At 41.5% G+C, this 23,510-nt stretch overlaps 2 protein-coding genes across 2 annotated transcripts; one reads left to right on the top strand and one right to left on the bottom strand.

Annotated features, from left to right (window-relative positions):
* The first annotated feature begins 900 nt into the window (after positions 1-900).
* Positions 901-9,118, top strand: LOC129746260 (succinate--CoA ligase [ADP-forming] subunit beta, mitochondrial). Its single transcript, XM_055739840.1, has 8 exons — positions 901-1,201; positions 4,390-4,481; positions 5,029-5,181; positions 5,253-5,415; positions 5,485-5,613; positions 5,681-5,816; positions 7,545-7,969; positions 8,029-9,118. The coding sequence occupies exons 1-8, from the start codon at positions 1,136-1,138 to the stop codon at positions 8,203-8,205; spliced, it is 1,341 nt and encodes a 446-aa protein (XP_055595815.1). The 5' UTR covers positions 901-1,135; the 3' UTR covers positions 8,206-9,118.
* A 3,276-nt stretch (positions 9,119-12,394) lies between these two features.
* Positions 12,395-22,741, bottom strand: LOC129744808 (transcription elongation regulator 1). Its single transcript, XM_055737516.1, has 7 exons — positions 21,623-22,741; positions 20,432-21,530; positions 20,189-20,339; positions 13,824-14,096; positions 13,444-13,757; positions 13,214-13,376; positions 12,395-13,151 (listed from the first exon to the last, which is right to left on the bottom strand). The coding sequence occupies exons 1-7, from the start codon at positions 22,635-22,637 to the stop codon at positions 12,858-12,860; spliced, it is 3,309 nt and encodes a 1,102-aa protein (XP_055593491.1). The 5' UTR covers positions 22,638-22,741; the 3' UTR covers positions 12,395-12,857.
* Positions 22,742-23,510: the final 769 nt, after the last annotated feature.

Below are 23,510 nucleotides of genomic sequence, written 5' to 3'. Positions count from 1 at the left end.
TGAATTAAATGAAACAAAGACACAAATTCATTCAAGATTTGATTTTTATTTTTCATTACCTTTGGGATTAATGTTTTTAGAATCTATGTTTAAATAACGGTCTTCTCCGTTTTTTTTTCTTCGATGTTCCGCTTTATTTTCGGATGAAAACATATCCTCTAGGACATCAACGCTGCCTTTTCCGTGTCCTTCCGCGCCATTATGGCCGCTGAATCCTCCTACAATTAGCACATTCCCCTCCAATAAAGATAAAGATTCCGTCCCTTTTCCGTTCGACTCATCCGGCCAACTGGGGGATAATAATGGTTGATAATAATTGGTTGTGTGAGGAAAACATTTCGTAGCTCAGTAGGAGAACTAGCACAACAAAATGAAATCTTATGCTAAATTTACCTCGGTAAGGGTAAAGTTGCCTTATTTTGGATTTCACAAGCATTCACTTTTTAATCTCGGTAAATTTTACCTTTTTATTATTTTCCGTGTTTCGCATGCATGCAACTGCACACACTTAATAAAATCGGCACGGTTTCATCCGTTTAGCTTAAAAATTTTAGCTTAATTTAGCTTAAAAACTATACAGCATAGAGAGTTTCAAGGTAATAAATATTGCGTTTGATGACATAAAGAAACTGACAAATTAAACAATCTTTATGATTATGACTTTGAAACTCATTTCACTCATAATGGATAGATCAAATCATAACGCAACAGGAATCATTCGATAAATAACCAGAAACAGGCTACAAAACATCTTCGTGTTGTAGCGTACTTATGACGTCATCAATGCATGCTTCCAGCCGCAGCTGTCAGTTGAAATTCTGAAACCGCGAGCGAAACGTCAAAAGTTGCGCTCCCGCTCTCTCATGTTGCAACATCCGCTCCGCGCCACGATTAATCTCCCTCAATCATTCGAAGTTCGGTGCCTGCACATTACGGTCGCTATTTCGCTAGGCAGGGCGGCGCGAGTGTGAAAAATTCAAAGTCCAAATTGAATCATTCATTGTGCTGTAGTAGTTTCGGTGGTGGTTACGTGGCTTCGCAAAGCCCCCTCAGAGACCTTTCCAATATCTTGCACGTTTTTCGGTGAACGAAGGCAGACACCGGAGTACCAGGTGCAGAAAAAATCCACCTAAAAATGGCGTCAATACTGAGAAAATCTAGCCTGCTGTTGGCCGATCTGGCAGCGAAATCTTCACCGCGGGTAAGTTACTTTTCGAAGGCAGCTTCTCGCGATAAGGCACGTGAACGAAGGTACAAGGTCACGCGCTGTTGTCCAAAAACAGACTTAACTGGCTAGCTGCTCGTTGAATTGGTTTGACTTTGAAAAGACTTAACCATTCACCCATTTGCGAAAGATCCAGCTTTTATGTAACACTGCTTTTTGCTCTGTCGTCATCGATATCGCAGCGCACATGAACAGTTTTTTTTTTGCTTGAATTTGTTTCGCTGAGTAGAAACATTGTGTGCGATGCCTGCTCTCTTGGCGGAATCCGACCGAGGCACTCTCTAAACAACGGCATCAGCCAGGCAGGAGGAGCCAGGAGCTCTAATTTTAAATTTGGTCGGATTCTCAATTGACGCTGATGGGTTGAAGTGTTCCTCCAACCACAACAAACCTTCGGGTCACATGTAAACAAAATCCGCGGAAACAAATCAGCTGTTGACCGGTTTTTCGAAATACAGGTTCTCATGTTATTGATAGATTTCGAATCTAGCCGCGATAAGGAGAGCTACAAAATAAACTAGGTAATCATCTCGGCGCTATTCAAAATAATTGACACAATTTTGATAACCCGTTGGGATGCTGAAAAAGGTGCAGCGATAAGAACCTTTAGTACGTTGGGGTTTTGTTGTTGTTTCGAATTTGTTTCTATTTTTGTTAAATAACAACTTACTACTGATCTTTCAAATCAGGGCAAGACCGTTGAGATCAGTGTTTAACCACAGATTAGTTGTACCCCGCTGAAATAATTTAGAAAGTGAAATAATTTAGAAAGTTTTTTTTAAATTATTTTGACGATTCGCGTATAATGCATTAAATAGTCTCGATAAGCGCGACTCTTTACGCAGACTTTCGAGTTTGTGAGACAATAAACCAGTGTGCATGAAAAATGCAGTTCTTAGAGAGCCATTCACGTGAGCGCGATATAACATTCACTTGAGTTCCAAAGCCTCCCGGAATACCCGGAAACAGGGAAGCCGATAGATGTGCAAATATGGCATGCAGCAGTACACCACCAGCTACTCCTAGAATTCCTGTACGCACCATCAAATCCAGCATGTGGTGGTCATGGGAGTCTACATGACACTAAAGCCAATCATTTCTACGAAAAAAGGGTATTCAAAAACGAGATACAAAGATGATCGTCAGATTAACGTGCTCTAACAAGATTGCGCATAAGTCATACTAGGCTGACCCAGGCGCACATGTTTGATAAAAGCTCTCCGCTGATATGTCAATTCTCGGTGATCAAATTACTGTGTAACATATTCTAATCAACTGCCGGAGATACAAGGAAACCCGCGAAAAACACAACATCAAAAACTGTCTTTGAAATTAGAAAAAAAAAAAAACGATGAAGGCCCACTATCCAAATTATTGAATGAATGATTTCTCCTAATTTTATCATTAGCCTTTTTAGAAACTACGAAGGCCTGGATTTAAATTACATAGCCTATTTATCAGCACAACAGTTTTCTGAGCCTATGGTTACCCAGACCTGAACCAGCGGCTTTCAAAATATGTAAACCTAGAGTATGAAGAGGTCAATTTCAACCATGAGGATTCTACGCACCCGCTAGAGAAGTTTGGACCCCGGCCCAAACTAGGGAGCCATCGGAAGACCCTTTGGCCTACAGGCAAATGTGTCTGCTTAACACAGTCGAAAGGATTCTAGAGAAGGCGATCGGGAAGTCCAAATCCATCGGCCTAAAGACGAATGTGTCTATACTTAACACAGTCGAAAGGATTCTAGAGAAGGCGATCCGACGATCCAACCAAGGGCAAAGTCATATTATTCAACAATATTTTTGCCGTTGATTAGTACACGCCTTTCTGAATTGCATCGATGCGGCTGCTAAAATCATGCTCAAAAAGAAAAGATGCCACAATGCCTTCAATGGTTTGATCACGTTCTCGATTTTAGAAACGAGAATACCGAAATGCCTATATGTACTAACTGGTGGAACGTTTGTATCTGACTTACAATAAATCCAGGGAATGATGGTCAAAGCTAGGGTACCACAAGGATTGATACTGAGGCCGATTTTGTGGAATATTATATACGACGAACTGCTTGTAAAAACAGTCAAGTTTCGAGCTTCAGAGCCGATAGAAGTTATGGAGATCTAGATGCATTTCAAGGCATTTGAAGAAGTTTTGGAGATCCAGATGCATTTCAGATAAAAGTTCTAGATCCCTGAACCGAAATGGTCCTAGGGATAATCCTGATTTTCCTGCAAATAAGCAGTATTACAGTTGGATCGCGTGTCATTCTCAGAAGCTCGACATTGTACCCAGTCGTATGAACCACGCGGAAGTCATGCCCAACTCGGCAGCAGCTGTAAGGCAGTTCAGAAGAAGGAAGGTTGTCCGATTGCCTGTGAAGGGGATTACTTCGTGAAGAAATTACTGACAGGCCTCGCCACTCTACCCGACATGTAGTGATTTGTATAACACTCTTATAGAAGATTCCCACCATGTATCAAAAAACATATCGGTCTAGTCTCGAACGAGCTAACAGCAATAAGCGCGATCCAGAATCAGAGATCTAGGTTCTGCAAAATGGACTGAGAAATATAAAAATTCGTTGAGGTTTGGTCCCAGGAATAATTCCATTTTTATTGTATAAAAAAATCATCACCACCAGTTGTGCAACAAAAAGTGGGATGACACAAGTACCAAATTTTTGAAATCTGTAAAGTTGAAATCATTTCAATCTGATAAAATACAAAATGTCAACCCAGAAATGAAGAAAGGAATACATGGACTGATCAACTGATCAATAAAATGTAAATTGAAAAACCGACTGCCTTTACTCTGCTGTTTGTTGTCGCGTAAAAACCGTCAATGCGGATGATGATTCATTCATTAACATACAGCAGCGCTAGTCAGTTCGTTATGGTTATCTTTTTCATATCTGCTATCGCGATATGAGGGAGCATACCTAGGTTTATCTACATGTTATTTCAAAAAAATATTTGAAAAAATAGATAAAGAATAAAAATACATGACAATTCACAAAACATCGTTGAATTTAAATAACGATGTCTTTATAAGCGAAAACACAAATAAGTACGCAATACCTGATCATTTCAATGCTTGCAGATGGCAACAGAAATAGAGAAACAAAATGACAAATGATAATCGTTTGCTGTTTTGCATTACAGGTTCTGGCCACTGGAGCCCAACACAGAAACCTGAACGTGCAGGAACACATTTCGTACACCTTCCTGAATGAAGCCGGCATCCCGACACCCAAGTAAGTTGGCGTTTTATTTCAAAACTAATTTTTGTTAGTTTTTCTATGAATCAATGGTATAATATGCATAAAACTCAAACAAAACAAATGAATCATTTCAACTTGAAGCTCGTGATCCAAGTCGCGTAGCTTTTATCAGCGTAATTCCATTGCAATATACGTTTGCTCATAGATTCGTAAAGTTGGTATGCTTGCATCAATCCGTGATTGTTCGCTCGCTTGCTCGCTGACTATAAACCGATCAAAGTCCATCTCGTTTGGCGTCGTAGTCGTTGTTTGGCGCTTATAGCAACAGCATGCATGACATGTGTTGTAATATATTTATGATTGGTTCAATCACCAACCCTGTCTGGCTCGGGGTATTGGACTAATTGATAATAGATTCGGTTGAGTTAAAAATAAAGCAGTAAATAAAATGGTAAAGTGCTTGCCGAGTTCAACGACGCCGCTCTTCTACAAATCCGGATTAGTTCAGAAATTATCAGAATGGGTTTATCAGTAGTTTTTCAATGATGCAATAATAATCGATATTTCTTCCTCTTTTCAGATTCGGTGTTGCCAAATCGGGTGCGGAAGCCGAACAAATAGCCAAGGATCTGAACACTAAGAATCTGGTCCTGAAGGCCCAGGTACTTGCCGGTGGCCGCGGTAAGGGCACCTTCAAAAATGGTCTTAAAGGCGGAGTGCGAGTCGTTTTTTCGTAAGTATTATCGACTTTTAAGATTGTTCAAGATGAGCACTATATTTACCTGATTGTTTCACCCCTTCTAGACCAAAGGACGCCAAAGAAATCGGTGGCAAAATGATCAACCAACTGCTGGTTACTAAGCAGACCGGAGCGGCCGGTCGCATCTGTAACTCGGTTATGGTGGCCGAGCGAAAGTTTCCCCGACGTGAGTTCTACTTTGCCGTCATGATGGAGCGTGCCTTCAATGTCCGTACAAAGTATTTTTGTTCTTTAATATTAGAGCAGTGTGTTTGAACAAAGATAACTCGCTTTCAGGGTCCGGTGCTGATTGCCTCGTCCCAGGGTGGCGTGAACATTGAAGAAGTCGCTGCTGAAAACCCGGATGCAATCATTTACGAACCCATCGACATTAAGGCTGGCTTACAGAAGGAGCAAGCTATTGCGGTTTGTATTTCTAAGAATTTGGTTTTTGAATAAGAAAAAGTTATAACTAACTTAAACATTTTTGTAGATCGCCAAAAAAGTCGGTCTGGAAGAGCATGCAGATGAAACTGCCAAGATGTTGCTCAACATGTATGATCTGTTCGTCAAGAAGGATGCCTTGCTGATCGAAATCAACCCATATGCTGAAGATGCTGGTGAAACTTGTAAGTACGGCTTTTTAAATCTGCCAAATACTGCTGTAGAATATCAAACCTACTGTTCATTTGATGGAACACCAAACGTAAATCTAGTTTTTACCCCTTTCATTACTATAAAAGTATGGCTAGAAATACATATAGACCATCAAAGTCAATTTGATATCTCTTGATAATTGGACTACTGTTACTGATCTCGAAATTTGTGATTTTCTTTCTTTCCCCTCATGCACCACCATCTCTGATTTGAAAAACGAAAACCGAACATACAACATACCGGTGTACACAAAACAACACATTCACCACGTTTGTCGTTAATATAATCTCATGTTTTAATTGTGGATGGTTTTTATCCCCTGTGGATATGCACGGATCACAAAATCGATGCACCGGATATTAATGTGTAAAAAAAACGAAAAATCTATATTCACACGTGTGATTTTGCATGCACCATCCCCTTGGCACCTTCACGAAAACCTCACATATTTTGCGCTCCACAAAATAATCTAAAAACAACGTGAATTTGGCCAACCACCCTCGTTTGCGTCTGTCTGTGTTCGAAATTGACCGAATTGGTATCACTTGAAACGACATCAATAAAAAAAAACGTACATTCAATTAGCTGCCCAGTGTAAGTACTTTTGGTATCAGAGTAAATCATTTAAGATATATTGCATGTTAGCTTGGTTCATAGCGATCCTATTAATTTACGCTGATAATCATTCGTTAAAAATTCATGATAATTTCATTTCTGGCCTTGAGTAATGCATGCACATTTAGCTTATTAATTGTAAAACTATTGAAAATGATATTTAGATTCAACAGTATTTTCCATGCCTCTGTTTTAAAGTTGTCCTCTGTAATGTTAAAATAGCATTCAGCTTTCGATATGATTCAAACATACAAGTTGTTTGGTTGGTTTGAAAACTATGACTGTGAAAAAACGTTAAGCTATTAACTCTAAAACTATTCACTAACCGATTACCATCATATTGTATTTAGTATAATGATTCCAGAATAAAAAACAAACTAACTTTACCATTCAATTCAAACCCCTACAATGTACACAAACTTCTCAGCATCATTGAAACTTCAGTGTAGAGATGTGGAATAAAATAATTGAAATAGCAGAAAGAGAAGCTCTTAACAAACCTCTGACGATTTCGTCAATATCTGCCTTTTCCGCTTGACTTGCAATGTAATTTTAAGATGGTGAATAGAGAACTTACTCATATTTTCACGGAAAACGCTTGAAAGTTGAAAATGAACCTATCGCACTGGAAGGTGTTTTAACACATAAGGACCGCGATATACATGGGGAAGTTCTGAAACTTGACCTGCTGGTTTTCGGCAACTCACAACGCGTTGAAAAGGATGTCCGTGTTAATGAAAAACATTCCAGAGCCTTCGCGAGAACCAGTTATTTACATGATTCTCATGTTCCAAAATTGATGTAATTTTCAATATACCTTGGGAAATGTTTATTTTCAACTTCAAAGCTTTACATAAATTATTTTCAAGAAGGAAACTCTAAGTTAAGAGTTGAAAGAAATTATTTTTTACATCTTGTTCATTCGTGGAATTTGTTAAAAATAATTATAAGGTGACGGTTGCTTTGCAAGTTTTTTTTTTCAAATATTTGGTGTTGGTAACATCGTTGCGCAATGCTTGAATAAACTTTTTTCGTTACCGATATTAAAATATGTTCAACTCTTTATTCCAACAACAACTACACAGACTTCGCCCTGGACGCCAAGATGCGCTTCGACGACAACGCCGAGTTCCGCCAGAAGGATCTCTTCGCCAAGCGTGATCTGAGTCAGGAGGACAGCAAAGAGGTCGAAGCCTCCAAGTTCGACCTGAACTACATCGCGCTAGACGGATCGATCGGTTGTCTGGTCAACGGTGCCGGTCTGGCCATGGCCACCATGGACATCATCAAGCTGCACGGTGGCGATCCAGCCAACTTCCTGGATGTTGGCGGTGGCGCCAGCGTTAAGGCCGTCAAGGAAGCCTTCAAAATCATCACCTCCGATCCGAAGGTGCATGCCATTTTAGTCAACATTTTCGGCGGTATTATGCGATGCGACGTGATTGCTGAAGGTATTATTCAAGCCACCAAGGAGCTGAACATCAAGATGCCCATCATCGTGAGATTACAGGTACAATTTATACTAAATTAGATTTATCAAAATAACTAAATGCTAATTTCATTCAACAGGGAACCAACGTTAACGAGGCGAAAGATTTGATCAAGAAATCCAAACTGCGTATCCTGGCCAAGGACGATCTGGACGAAGCCGCTATGCTGTCGGTTCATCTGTCGCAGATTGTGCACCTAGCTCGAGAAGCCCATCTGGACGTTAGCTTCGAACTGCCCGAAAGTTACCATCACTAAGTTCCCTAAATTGCTGTAGTTTGAGCTCCAAACCAAACAAGTAATGATCGGTTTATTTATTTTGATATTGAATCATTTTCCCACTAGCAGTGGGCAGTGCTAAATTGACGATTGTTTCTTCTAAACTTGAAACAAGAAACTCAAAATCAAAAATAAAATATGTTGAAATTAACCGTAACATCTCAAATACGCGCGTTATCCCTTGAAAAGAGAGCTTATTTATTTTAGATTCGAACAAAGCTTGTTCGCGTTTCAGTTATCTGTGTAAGTTAGCTAATTTATCCAAACAACAAATTAATAAATAAATGCTCGTACGAACGTTATACAAACTTGTCATCTATTCTCCGAGGAAAACACCTTTTGCACTAGAATAATTTCGAAAGAAACACTGAACTATTCGAAGTTTAACTACTAAGTGTGTGTAAAATGCACCCCAAAGTTTATTGCACAACATTGTCGAAGTCTATTTCATGAGTGGAAAGTAAATATAAGATAATGATGCTGGTTAATATCATAATTTTTATCTTTGCGTCGTTAAAAGTATCAGATGGATATTTTTAAAATGTTTCTTGAACCAGTTCAACAATTTTTTTTTCAATTGTTTAAATATACAAAAAAATTATTGTGCAATGGCATACTTCTTAGTAGCTGTATGTTACTATGTTTCCTAAATTACAATTACGAGCTAGGGAAAAATATACGCCTTTGGAAAACCCGTTAATCCAAGAACTGAAACAGATATATACTGATATAAGGTACGAACATGAAGAGAAAAAGAACATCTATACATCGACCAGGAAACTTTGAACACGCTCGCGTCGCAAATGTTTTGAAAATTGCCAGTGCAAACTAGTTACTGACGAAGGTAATCATAGTAAAATAAATAAATAAAAGCAACTGAAAGTTGATTGAATCACCTATAGAAAATTTTTGAAAAGCCAAACAACGTTATACTACCACATCATTCATTACAACAAAATAGGTCAGCAAATATCATTATGAACTGTTACCCAATATCCTCTACAGTATCGGACAATAGAATAGGACCACAGCTCAATCCAAAACCGAAAGTGACAAAACTTTGAGAAAAAAAAATCCATTTAAGTGCATCAAACCATTTACAAATTTACTGACTAAAATAACGCGACATAAAATAGACTGCTTTAGAATTCATGGTAAAAAAAAAATTAAAAAAAAGGAAATTCATACCGTGATCGATTTGCAGGGTTAGTACTTGGTGGTATAACCCTTATTACGCATCACTTCTCGCACCCGGTTCGGCATCGACTCCACCAGCTTTTGGCACGTTCTCACCGGGATAGCGTACCACACCGCCTGGATTCTCTTCCACAGCTGCTGCATGTTTTTTGATTTTTCGGTGTACACCTTACGTTTAACTATTTCCCATAGGTTCTCTATGGGATTGAGATAAGGGGACTGTGCTGGCCACTCCATAACGTATACCTTATTATTCTGGAACCACTTTTTAACCGTTTTAGCGGTATGTTTGGGGTCGTTGTCCTGCTGAAACTGCCACAGGGGCATCTCCCACTCGGCGTGTGGCAGCATTACTTCCCGAAGTATCTGGGCGTAGAGATGCTGGTCCATAATCCGGTCGATCCAGTACAAGGGACCCACCCCGTACCAAGAAAAGTACCCCCACACTATGATGCTACCTCCTCCATGTTTGAATGTTTTATTTGCATACTGGGGCATATACGCACAGCCGAGTGGGCGATGGACCCAACTCTTTCCGTCCGAGCCAATGAGGTTCACTTTGGTCTCATCCGACCACAGCACATTTATCCATCTCTCCTTTTCCGGACCGACCCAATCGAAGTGGTCCTTTGCATACTTCAGCCGCGCCTTCAAGTGCTTCGACGTCAGCATCGGCACCTTCCGGGGACTTTTTCCTCCTAATCCCTTCTCCACCAACCGTCGCTGAACCGTCCGGGAACTCACAGATAAGTTCAGCTCGTCTCTGATCTGCTTGGACGCTTTAAAAGAGTCCTTTTGCGAGGCCCGTTTGATTGCCGAATCGTCCTTCGGCGTCGTTTTGCGGGGGCGGCCTGTCAGTTCCCGTTTGCCGGTGCTGTGAAGCGCGTTGAAAACGAAAGTTTTCGACCTTCCAAAGTAGTCGGCAATCTCGCGTTGGCATTTGCCAGCCTTGTACAGATTCCGGATGATCGCTCGCTGGACCTCCGTGCAGTGCTGTGCCCGACCCATCGCTTTTTCGTTGAAAACAGAGTAGGAGGAAGAAAATCTTTATTTTTTGTTTGTTTTCATGATTTACTTTATGGAAAATACTTACCAGGACACGAAAATGGACAAACAACACCTTTTCTTCAAATCTAGAGCGCTGAAAATGCCGGAACAGCCGAACCGATGAGCTGGTCTTATTTTATCACGTGACTTTTTTCACCCTCTGACAGCTTTCTGGTCGAGTAAAACAAACGGGTTGCTTTGATTGCAACAAACGTGCAGTATACAAAGTTGGCATACCACAATAAGTGCTTGCCGCTAGGTGTCGCATATTATTATAATTGAATTTGCAGTTTAAAGGTGATTTGAATATTTTGCATTAGAGCGGTCCTATTCTATTGTCCAACACTGTATATGAGAAATTTCATATGAGAAGCAGCACCGCAAAAAAAACTTAAGGAATTGCAGCTGCCGGTAACATGATTTAACAAATCAGTACAATTTACGTCAAGTTGCTGGGATTCGACCAGCATCTAAAAGATCACAGTTGACGCTCAAAGGCATTTTCAAGCTGATAAATGGGAAATTCAATTCAAGTTGTGAAGCACGGAAGTTCGCGTCAAACGTGCTATACCACGCTTCATTGGAGGGAAGACATAATACCGCAGGGTAAAAACTGTTGTGAGAATAGTACCCTCAGTTAGCATGTGTGATTTAAGAGACAGTATGCAATGAAATATAAAAATATGTGTACCTATTCGGCTTACCTTTAAATTTCTTTTCGTCGTGCTCCTATCTGATTTCGTTGCCGGCTATCAACGATGTAGGTAACTTTTACTGTTGTTTTGACTGCATCCACAGTTTCTGAAACGATGTAATACATTCACTATTGGGATACTGTTTTAATTGTTCGGCCGGAGCACTTTTTCGCCCCACTTTTTTGACTCTCCACCAGCAATTTACGAAACTCACACTGCCGACTCAACCACGTCATCTCCTTGAGGTCACAGAACCTTACCGACGAACAACGAACGACACTTACGAACGACGTTAACGCAAGTTTATCCAAGGTACTACGATAGTGCTCACTTGATTCGATTACGCACTCTTTTTCGCCGTTACCGAATAAGCACATTCTGTATGTCAAACACGTGGATCCTACAAAGGATGCACTACACTGAAAAAAAAAGATTAAACTATGGCCACTCAAAAACTTCCTCACCGCGATAGCCAGTAGCCACTGGTCCGTTCGAATCACGCTTACCAATAAAAAATCTGAAAGCAAAGTCCCGCTTCTTCGGTTTTTCATAATCACTTTTAACTACATGTTACTCGTAATCTTCTTGACGTCATCGATACTGGAGGTCTGTGCTAACGGTCCTTCATGAGAGAGAGGCACCCGATAAGATGCTTTGCATGCTAGAAACCTGGGAAAGGATTGCACGTAGGTAACCGAGAGCATCGATAGGCCCACGCACGGCGGTGTTTCGCGTCGTGTTGTTTTTGGACGCTGATGGCATGGGAAAGGAACTTCAAGTCCACACAACCTAGTCCACACTAGGCAACTTGAACTACGATTTTTGTTGTGAGACGAACTGAGTTGTCTGTCATTGTTTATTTCTTAATTTTTTTCCTAATCAACAGATCAAGCATAGGTCCAAATGATAACAAGCTCTCGCACGACACTTTTGAACCTTGGGTGTATTGATTCTTCCTTTTAAAACACTGAAACAAATTCAATGTTCTGTATCTCGATTTTCGTCGGGTACCCCGTGAGTTAGCTAGCAGTCTTATCAACCCGAATACACGAATGAATGTATTCGAGTGGTAATATCGATTAGAAATTGATAAGTCTGGATTATTATGCTGAAAATACGAACACCTACAAATTAAACTTAAACATAATAACGACAGCGGACAGACCCACCAGCTACAGATTTGACAACCTCGCATTTTAGGCTGTCATCTCAAAAGAATTTCAAACGCCTTTTCATCTCATTAGCATTATATTTGCTCTCGAGTCAGTTTCACGATTTCAGCAGACGTTACCGTCGTCATCATCCATCTGCCTTCGTTCATTCGTTCTGAATCTGCCAATCGCGATTACCTTCTTCTGACATCATAGTTACTGAATGACGATATTATTGGAGTAATAAACACTAAACGTGTAGAAAGCACACGAAGAAAAGGAAATAATACCCTACAAACTACTGCAACACACGATTCGTCACGACGAAATTTGCAGATCGCAGTACTAGGTGTGTTTGTGTATGTGTGCTTCTGATGCCCTAAACTGTGTTTGTTATTTTTATACTTCGTTTGGATTAAATGATGTATGTACGAACTCGGTGCTGTCGAGAGATGTTAAAATGGTTAGGACACACTTACGCTTGCATCCCGTGTGAATCCGTCCTGAAAATAGAAAACCAACGCCAGTGCTCGCTCTCCGCCTACTTCCTCCGAGAAGATTCACTGGCCGTCGGGGGAGGCGGTGGTCCCCGCTTGTGCAGATCCTCCAGATAGCCCAGAATCATCTGGGTCCGTTCGGGATGCATGTGTTCCAGCACCAGATAGCGCCGGTCCTTGCTCAAGATGTCTTCGATTTCGCGCATATGGTTCAGGTTTTCACGGTAAATGTCCCAGCTTTTGTGGGTGATAAATTTGCACTCCTGCAACAGCTCCCGGAACGAGAGCTTTGCGTTCATGGTCTTGTCCTTGATGTACTCGCGGAATTCCCGTTCACACTGTAGGAATTTAAAATATGGTTTAAGAATCTTCAGGGTGAAAGTTGAAAAAGAAATCTTACCCGTTCACTGCTGTTGTACTTTAGATATCGGGGGTCTTCACGAACCAGCTTCTTAACATCCCTCCATTGGCTAGTCAGTTCAAGTGAAACGATGTCGTCCAACATTTCGCGGAATTTGTCACGTTTTTTCTTGACCAAGTTGTTAATATGATCGTTGAACAATCTGAAAAAAATGAAAGTGTCACAACACTTTACGAAATCTAACCATAGTCGTTTTAAAAAACTCTTACCTTTCACGATCATCCCTATCGAGCAGCTCGACGAGCTCCCAGCGATGATCCTTCTTCAGCTGTTTCTTGACCTCTTTCCAGGTGAGGTCCGCATTCCGCACCAAATCGGCTAGCAGCGCGTTGAAATGGCGAATGGCTTCATCCCGCTGATGATGTTGTCGTTCCTTGTCCCGATCCCTAAGATGAGTGGCCAGCGTACGCTGTACCTCTTTCTCACGCTCTTTAATACTTGCCTCGGCGCGGAGTCTTCTCTCGCGCTCCTTCTGCTGCCGCTCGGCCTCGTCGTCCGACGAACGCGGATGCTCACCATCCTCCTGTTTAGAAAGAAAAGGGAAATTTTTGAAAATTGCGAATTATCTTTAAAGCTTCAGAGGACTCACCTCCCCACGATCCCTGGACTCGCTGCGATCTCTGGAGGAACCGCGACGGTCCCGGGACCGCTTGTCCCGGTGGCGGCGATCCTTTTCCTTGGATCGTTTCTTTTCGTCCTTCAGGATCTTAATGTACTCTTCGAAGAGATCCTCACGCTGGAGCGGATCGGAAACTGCCCGGTAGCGACTGTCCGATTCCAACCGTTTACGCACGTCATGGAACCTGCTGTGTCGAGTTATCTCGCTATGATCCCGGAGCATTGCCAGGAAATCTTTGCGGATCTAGATGTTTGAGGAAACAGTTATGGAAAATAAAAGCGGAAGTAGAAAAAAGCTCAAATTAGCACCTTGAGAAATGAAAGACTTCTGCTACATTTTAATCTAAAATAACATTGATAGTGAGGGAAAGTTGGAATGTTTAACTCTCCTAAACATTCCAACATTTCTTCTGAAACTTAAGAAAGACAATCGTTCGTCATTATTTCCTGGAAGATAAAATTGATTATCTTACTGGAAACACTTGAATGGATGTTGTTCAATCATTCAAGTGTTCCCACATGTAAGCCTAGAATTGATTTGAAGTTTGAACGTTGAAGTGAATTCAAATTTTAGCTCTTCATTGCTCAAACTACAGACCACATTCTAAGGCATTACTCATACAAGGAAGCGTTTCTCGTAATTACGTTCGTTTTTCAATCTCCGCAATCGGCAGAAGAGACACACAAAATCAAAGAAAGATGCAAGACATGGTTTCGAATAGTAGTAGTACCATTGGTTTATGTTTCCCATCCTCAAACAGCCGTGTCTTCGAATCTGCTTCTTCCGAGCTGCGGAGGGTCGTGTGGGCGGACGCGAAACAAGTAAGAGTCTACCAATGATGGGATCGACCTGTCTCTCTCGCACTCTCTGTGTTTAACTTGTTTCCCTTTTTTCGCGGGGGGAGCATAGGGGTTTCACCCCCGGGAGATCGCCGCTGCACCGCGTTGGCCGCAGATGCACAGGTTGACCTGCTGGAGTTATATACAACGTTGGATAACAAAGGTCGACATCAAAACGGATTGTCATTTCAAGAATGATTAACAGTGTTTATCAATATTAACTTATGACCTAGGTTCACGAATCCAAATACCTATCGGATTCTGAGCGTTATAGCGACACAAAACGGAGATAAGTGATTGCTTGGTATGGATATTTTAAAACTGGAAGTTTCTAAGCACAATTTAGAAGAGTTGATGGGATATGGGATAGTTTCATAAGCCAATGTATCAACAGCAAGTTTAATCAGTGGTATTTTTCGATCGACAAACCTCTGAATTTGCCTAAAATATGTAAGAAGAAAACTCAATCCGCTGAATCGCTTTATTCTTAAGCGGTTGTCTCAGTCTGCAGTAACAATATTATCTATATATATAAAAATGAATGTTTGTCTGTCTGTCTGTTCCCTATAGACTCGGAAACTACTGAACCGATCATCGTCAAAACTGGCATCTGAGGGTTTTTGAGGCCGGGGATGGTTTCTGTAATAGTCAAAACTCCATCCGACTTAAGGAAGGAGAGGCTTCCATACAAAATTTGTAGTTTTTCGAAACAAATTAAAGTCATGACATCCATTTTCTTGAGATTTTTTTTTCCTTTGGGCGGTTTGTTTTTCGTCTCTATGGTCGAGGCGTCGCGGCCAACGTCGCAAAAGGATAGTAACCCAGGCATAGCATACTGATCAGTAGGAATATTTTGGCGCGTATTTCTCAACCAAGCATATTTTCTTTGAGGGGTTTGTTTTTCGTCTCCATGGGCGAGCAAACGTCGTCGCGAGAGGATAGTAACCAAAGCACACTATTCATTGATTGCTGGAAAATTTAACAATAAGGCGCCTGTTTCTCAAACACGTGGGGCGATATGCAACCTAGATGTGTTTTTTTCTTGCTTATTTGATTTGTACACAGCACGCGGTAATAAGCGACGCCTAGATGTGACACGGATTGGTATTTTATTAATCGAATCAAAACCAATTGAAAGATTTGCTAAAATACTTCCATATTTAGTTCGTGTTAATGTAGGTAGCATTCGACTTTTCCTTCAAGGAACATTAGAACATGTTCAAACGTTCAACTTTTTCTGTTAAAAAAAAATAAAAATTAGGTTTTCTTCTAGAAATTGTTACTTCGGCCCGAATACACAACTGAAACGAATTTAGAAATGAAAATGGGAGCTTTTTATTTTAAATAATTCTGAAAAAGCCATTGTACTTTTGGCTTACATACCAATTCAAGTACGTACTTAACATGAAAAGTGTTTTTGTGTTACATGACTGCATAAAAGAGACTTTTAATCCGCTTCGTTTTTGAAAAGCGAGACTTTAGAACCGATATTCAACTGGACGCAAAATTTTTAAAAGAAATTTTTAGTTTACCCTTAAAGTGTTAAAAACAATATTCCTCTCTGTCAACTTACACGGTGGGGCAAGGGCAAACGTCGAACTTTTAAGAAATTGATCTTCAAAATGATTCAATATGTTGGAAAGACCAGAAGGGGTATTCCGAATGTTGAAACTGCAGCGGATATTGAAAATTCTTAAATGTCTTTGTAAATGAAGGTCATTCCCTTTGAACCGCATTCGTTAAAAGTGGAGTAACAAACATAAATTTATATTGCAGGAATACTGCAGAGGTATCAGTGAAACTTGATAAAACAAAAAACAGGAATTCGTATTAAATCCATTTTAAAGCCATTACTCTGACGCATCTGTAAATAAGCTTTGCATTGACACTTGCCCCAATATGCGGGACAAATGTAAACTTAGAAATTTGTTTTTAACTATATTTTAAAAAATTTGACTTTCAAAGAAAAAATAAAAAAAAACGCTGAGAACTTATTTAGTGATGCAACTGATGTTTGAGTATAATCTCACCGCTCAATAGTGTTAGTAGGGCAGAGTAAAACATCGCAGAACGTCAAAGTCAGATCCATCCGAAAGTGATCTAAAAAGGCTTTCGGATGGATATAAGCTCTGTTCACTGCTCGAATGGAAGCTTTTTGCCACTTGAAATTTAATACTTGTACAAATTATGAATGTGTGTATAATATTAGTAGGAAGGTTTTTTGATTATATTCAATCCTCATTTTCGTAGCATACCATACACTTGTAAAGAGTTCAGTCCAAACCAAACCGCCGAGCTATTAAGATCGCCCCCAATAAACACCCAATCAATCGAACCGAAATAAAATTGTCGTTTTGAAGTTGAGTTTAAAATCAAATTCGCGAGTTTCGAATCGTGTCCGAAATTGTGTTCCGGCCCCAAAACATTTGAGCTTTGTTAAAGGATGGAGGTCCCTGAAGATGGGTTGTTAAGGGATGTCATCACTCTACCAAAAATCATCAGACGTCGCAACGAGCGTAGGCGGAAGCCATGTGCTTCCGCAACCAGGGAAGTCTCTGTTTATTTTAGCGGCTTTCATAATATTAAGCACTCTTCTTATGCATTCAGGAATCCCTCCATCGGTCGATGGAGGTTCAACACCAAACACCCACGAAGCCATCGATCAGCACCAAGACGAGCATACCCACGTCCGTGTGCCAGGTCCATATGCTAGCAGAAGGCCGTTAGTCCGTTGGTGCAGCGCCCGTGAGCAACAAATCTAGCTGCGTGTCGACAGCTTCACACAGCCACACAGCTGCAGTCGACAGCCACACAACATGAGAAACAGCAGCCAGCTAGACCCATTGCACTCATCTCCTGGCCTTCCCCGGTTCGTGTCCACTTAAGAAGGCTCTGGGGGTCCATATGCTGATCCGTCTGTGTGCTGCCAACCTTCAGCTTGCTTTCGTCACCTCACACCACTTGAGCCAGCCGACATACCTGTGCGCAATTTGTGCCCACAAACCAGATCCAGTTGCATCGCTTCTCACGAGACCCAACCGCAGCAATGCAGCTGATTCAGAGCGACGTTGGTCGTTTCAGGTCCACCACAGACTAGCAAGGCAATAGATCTAGTCTCAACCAAGTTGAGGCCAGCCGCTTATAATTCGAATCCATGCAGCTCATCTGATGCTGTCTATGATACAGCGACCCAACCATAGCCAATCTGCAGCAAAACCTACGGTTGAAATAAAAATGCCTAAGTGACAACGACAAATTCCAGTCAATGATGGTTCGTTACTTACCTTGTCACTTCAATTGCTTGAGCCTCTGTGAGCATCCGATCCTGCGTCAACCTCGTCAACCCAGTCGGTCGAATCCGGTCGTTTCGACAATTCATAATCGCACGAGGAAATGAGAGCTGCAAACAAAAAACAATCAACGTCACACACCATTGCCACTATCGAAGACAATTTCACCGACGGAAAGTTCAGATCGCCAATACAATTTCACGGATCTTCGAGGTTTGCAATGCATGTATTCCTTACCTTGGCAGTTCCAGGTCCGAAGCATCCAAGTAGCACCTAGCCAGCATCCAGCAGTAACACAAATATCCTCCAAATTGGAAAATCTTCCGTTCCCAGCGAGTGGCTCCAGTTCGGCGTTTCCCCCTGCAAAACAACACTACCCATACTACACTACACTTAACATATAGGAGAAAACTGAAACGTACGAATTAGTGATCAAAACAGAACACAAAATCAATATGCACATTCCAACTTATATGTACCGTTAGAAAATGAAATTTGCACAGTTTTATTCCATGCCAACACACATCGGATTATTGTAAACATTTACCGTTAGTATTGTATTGAAATGAGATTTCAAGGCGGGCGGCATATGTTTGAGTATAATCTCACCGCTCAATAGTGTTAGTAGGGCAGAGTAAAACATCGCAGAACGTCAAAGTCAGATCCATCCGAAAGTGATCTAAAAAGGCTTTCGGATGGATATAAGCTCTGTTCACTGCTCGAATGGAAGCTTTTTGCCACTTGAAATTTAATACTTGTACAAATTATGAATGTGTGTATAATATTAGTAGGAAGGTTTTTTGATTATATTCAATCCTCATTTTCGTAGCATACCATACACTTGTAAAGAGTTCAGTCCAAACCAAACCGCCGAGCTATTAAGATCGCCCCCAATAAACACCCAATCAATCGAACCGAAATAAAATTGTCGTTTTGAAGTTGAGTTTAAAATCAAATTCGCGAGTTTCGAATCGTGTCCGAAATTGTGTTCCGGCCCCAAAACAACTGACATTTTTTTAATATTTGTATGTTCACCGTAGTAAATTTATTTAAAAAAAAGAAATTTGCACTGTATTTAATACATAACTAATTTAATATATTTTTCATTTTGGGTATCGAGCCAGTTAAATTTGCCTACCTTCTTCAAGCAGTGGGGGACAAAATTGAAAAAGATGGGAGAGCTCCCATGTAAATTTAAGATAAAGAGCTTTTCAAAGAAGGGACTATATTTAAAAAGGTTTTTTTGGGTACAGAGTACAAATTTCAGATCTTGAAAAACGAGTTTAGAGATCAGTAAATAATATATACCATCTTTAAATTGCTATTCAGAACTGCAGCTGCAGCTCTCATTCCAAAGTTGTTGGTTCTGAAGTATGATGAGGTTTGATTTAAAACAATGCTCTCTAAAATCAAAATTTTAATAATTTTTTACAAATTACATTTATTTCCGGAAGGTGTAGCAAAGCACAACGGGTCAGCTAGTCATAAATAAAAGTCTCAATCTGCTGAACAGTTTTATCATAAGAGGAAGTCTCAATTCACTAGAAGTTTTCATTAACAGAAGTCTTAACTTGAAGCAGAGCTATCAATCAGCAACTAGCTTATACAAACAAAAATCTTTTATAAAAAAAAACATTTATTTGTTGAGTAAGCAAAAGCCTGCTTCCATTAAACTAGTTTTTTTTAACCTTCAGAAGTCTCAATCTGCTTACAAATTTCATCATAAGCAGAGGTTTCAATCCAAATAAAAAAAGTCATCGTAAACGGAAGTCTTAATTCCCTAACCTGTTTATTCGTAAGCAAATATATCAATCGACGTAATCCTAAACGGAAGTCTTAGTCAATTTTGTGGCAGTTTTATCAATCGTAGAAGTCGTCTAAATGCACGGTAATAGTTCCTCATACGCGAAAGCCTCAATCCTCTGAACAATTTTATCATAAACAGTAATCTGAACCTCTTTTTTTTAATTCCAATAAACCGAACTCTCAATCCACTGTTAAATTTGAATTATAGGCGGAAGACCCAATCTGCTCAACTATAATTGCTTTTAGTTTACAAACTCACTCAAAATTCCCATATCTATCATTTTGTGTCGTTATAATCAATAATCGGCTGGTGTAAAGAAGGTTAGCTATCCATTCCGAAAATACAGTCTGTCGGACTCGGACTGTACCTAGTAGGCCACCCCAATCGTTCAGTACTAACCTGTTCCTTTCGATTCTGCTTGTCCTCCTTCTCACGTTTGCGCACCTCGACGATGTATTCGTTGAAGTAACTCTCGCGTTCCCGGATTTTTTCGATCACCTTGAACCGACTGTCCTTGCCATATTTTTGGGCAAATTCGCTGAACGACGATCTGTGAGTTAAATTCGTTAAATTAATATTTGAGTATTAAAACCATAAAAAAATCCTTTAAAAAATTAATGAATTGATGATATCATTACTCACTTAGAATGCAGATTGGCGGCCTCCAACAGGGAACGGAATTCTTCCTTCTTGGCCCTCATTTTGTTTTTCTTCTCTTTACGCTCTTCTTCGGCACGATCCTTAACGTACTTTTCAAAAACTTGTTTTCGTTCTTTGGAAGTAAGCAGCAAATACCTTGGATCGAAAACAATCTTGTGCAATTCTTTCTCCCAAGTGCTGAAAGCCGATACTTCTTTCTCCTTGAGCATCTCCTTAAATGATTTCATGCGCACATCTAACGGAACGAGTGCTCGCTCTCGAGATGCTCTTGCTTCCGCCTCCATTGCCAATGCTTCCTTCTCCGGATCACTGCCACCTTTCGAAGAACCGATGGCGGCTGCAGCTGCTGCACTTTGTGACGTTTTTATCGCAGCTTCAACGTCGGTTTTCAACTTCTTACTGGGAGCTTCTCCATCTGCGTCCTCAACACTAGATTCCGAATCGGACTGCTTCTCCGAAGGCTCTTCGGCAGCAAGAGCATTCTTGGCGGCTTGTACCTTCTCCTGTACATCCTTTGGAATATTTCCTAATAGTTGCTGTGGCGGGACTGATATAGCTTTGTCCACATCTGCACGTTCCTTCAAATCATCGGGCCGTTCCCAAACCGACGATCGCGATGAAGGATTATAGAAGAAAACTCTAGCGTCTCCGGTCCACACAACACACCACGGGGTTCCGCTAATCGGAGTGCTGGAAATTGGTCTACTCTTGTCCAGAGGTTTGGCCGCTTTAGCCTTTTCCTCTTCCTCTTTCTTCTTTCTCTCCGCTTCAGCTTTCTTCTTTTTCTCGTCTTCTGCTTTGTCATTTTTGGCGTTGGCCAAGAAGTTGATCTGATCGAAAACCATTCCCGGGGCACCACCAATCTGTTGCAGCCGGATGGGGGCTCCACCGGCGGCCAATTGTGGTGGGAACTGTTGAATCTTCACACCACCTCCGAGCTGCGGTGGTGCAAGTTGACCGGGCATGCCACCGGCACTCGTTTGCAGCGGCGGTATTATGGGCATCTGCGGCGGAATCGGCGGTGCTATGAAGGGTGGCAGTTTGGGCTTTTGACGACTGTTGTAAACTGCAAGTTTGGCCACTGAAAATATTGATTCGATTAAAGAACCAACTCATATTGTGAATTTTGATTCTAAAGAAAAATTATTAATTGATTAAGTGAATTTTACTTACTCTCCATGTCTTTGATGGCCTGTGGCTTTTCCCAAACGCTCTCGCCCTTGGATGCGTTGTAAAAGTATGGTCGCCCATCCGGAGCTTTGTGTTCGGTCCACTCGGCCGCCTTAGCTGCAACCGAGGGTTCGATTTCGCTGGTTTTTATTTCCGCAATAGCTTTGGCAGGGTCGATCAACGGGGCAGCAGCAGCTGCACCAGCCACCGGAGGCCACTGGCCGGGAACACCAGGAGCACCACCTGGATTCCACGGAGGAAAATTTGCAAATGAAGGAGGAGGCATACCAAATGGTGGCATCCCTCCCATAAAGGCTGGCGGAGGTCCTGAAAATCGAGGAATCGGACCCGGTATCGTTGTAACAGCCGTGACTACCGGTTGCATGATCGTCGGAATCACAGTTGGAACAACCTGTTCCGGTTTGGGTTGTTCCAGTTGAGGCTTCTGCTGTTGCTGAACCACTGCAGTCTGTTTATTCATCGCTTCGACTTCCGCCTGAGTCATAACTTTGACATTGGCACCTTCCGGACGAGTCCAAGTCGTTTCCCTAGAGATAGCATGATAGTAATACGATTTACCCTCAGCCGTTTTGGTTTCCACCCAAAGCTCTGAAGGTTGAATAGAGGCGGCGCCAATCGTTGGTGGGGGATTAACCAATGCGGATGCATGTCCTCCGGCTGTTGCCAATGCAGGTTTCACATTAGTCGGCGTTACGCCCCGCACAAAACTAGAAACTATACCACCGCTTCTTATCATTGCCGGGGGGTTCGCTAGTAAAGGCACTTTTTCTCGATGTTCCGGAACCAGTTGAGCAACAACGTTCGGAACGGCAGCGGGCGGTTGCCCTGGAAAAGGATCCATTGTTTGCGTTACCTGTTCCTGCTGCTGCTGTTGTTGGTTCGTTTCCGAGAGCATTTCGTTAGTTTCCATTTCTACATCTTCATCCATTTGTTCGATTGATTCCGGTGGTTGTTCACTATGGTCGTTACTCCCGCCATCGTTTTCAGCCGTTTCCATCACTATTTTTTACGGAAAAACAAGAAAATTTGCGAAAAATTGTTCGAAATTACCGAGTTTTTCACAAACTCGGAGAAAAATTTCACGGCAAACGTTGCTGTCAACGTATGCTGTCAAAACAAAGCATACACACTAAAAAAAAAAAAGTTTACAGTTCTTATGATAGCGGACGTGAACGTGAACTCATGCCCCACAGTGAAATAATATTCCGCAGTGAAATGTCAAATGGTGGATAATGTGCAACACGAGACCCCATCACCTCTTATTCACAACTCCTATCTCTACCTCCCCGCGGTGCCGGCTGGGATGCGAGTAACCTAAGCGGAGCTCGGGTACCAAACCCCGGTGGATGGTTTGGTCGCATGCAGACTGAGAAGGTGGCCGCACGCGTCTGTTCCCCAGGTCAGAGGCGGCGTGCAACAACAACCGAGCGTCTGTTATCCAGGTCAGGGACGGCTCAAACAACGTCTGTCTCGCAGCGAGTGGCTAAATTCATGAAATGCGACTCCCGCCAGCTAAGTCCAAGATGGCAGCCCCATCGCGGGATAGGGACTTTAGGCTAACAACATACTGCTCCCGATTCATATAATTGTTACGAAATCCGAAAGAAATGACCGACCTGGAACCTTGGCGACGACTTTTAGCATGAAAACACGGACACGAATTGGAACTTAAACGTTTTAACCCTTGCTCAACAAGGCAAGCTGGCTCAACTTGCTAGAGAAGCTAGCCGCCTCAAGTTTGAAATGCTGAGACTGATGCGAAATCCGTTGGCCTAACATTGGAGAACACAAGACACCGTCAGGGCAAGTCCTGCTTTACTCTGGCATACGAGGAGAACATGCTACTCGGTAACGAGGAGTTGGTTCCCTG

Source organism: Uranotaenia lowii, chromosome 2 (genome assembly GCF_029784155.1).
Source record: "Uranotaenia lowii strain MFRU-FL chromosome 2, ASM2978415v1, whole genome shotgun sequence".
In the NCBI taxonomy this organism is placed as follows: Eukaryota; Metazoa; Arthropoda; class Insecta; order Diptera; family Culicidae; genus Uranotaenia; species Uranotaenia lowii.
The sequence above is the reverse complement of the archived record's forward strand: the minus strand, read 5'-3'. Positions and strand labels throughout refer to the sequence as shown.

Coding starts and splice junctions, on each gene's coding strand:
- LOC129744808 (XM_055737516.1), bottom strand. CDS start 22,637: ATGGAAACGGCTGAAAACGATGGCGGGAGTAACGACCATAGTGAACAA. Junction 13,377..13,443: donor GATAGGGATGATCGTGAAAG/GTAAGAGTTTTT, acceptor CATTTTTTTCAG/ATTGTTCAACGATCATATTA. Junction 13,152..13,213: donor AGTACAACAGCAGTGAACGG/GTAAGATTTCTT, acceptor AAATTCCTACAG/TGTGAACGGGAATTCCGCGA.
- LOC129746260 (XM_055739840.1), top strand. CDS start 1,136: ATGGCGTCAATACTGAGAAAATCTAGCCTGCTGTTGGCCGATCTGGCA. Junction 1,202..4,389: donor CAGCGAAATCTTCACCGCGG/GTAAGTTACTTT, acceptor TTTGCATTACAG/GTTCTGGCCACTGGAGCCCA. Junction 5,416..5,484: donor TGATGGAGCGTGCCTTCAAT/GTCCGTACAAAG, acceptor ACTCGCTTTCAG/GGTCCGGTGCTGATTGCCTC.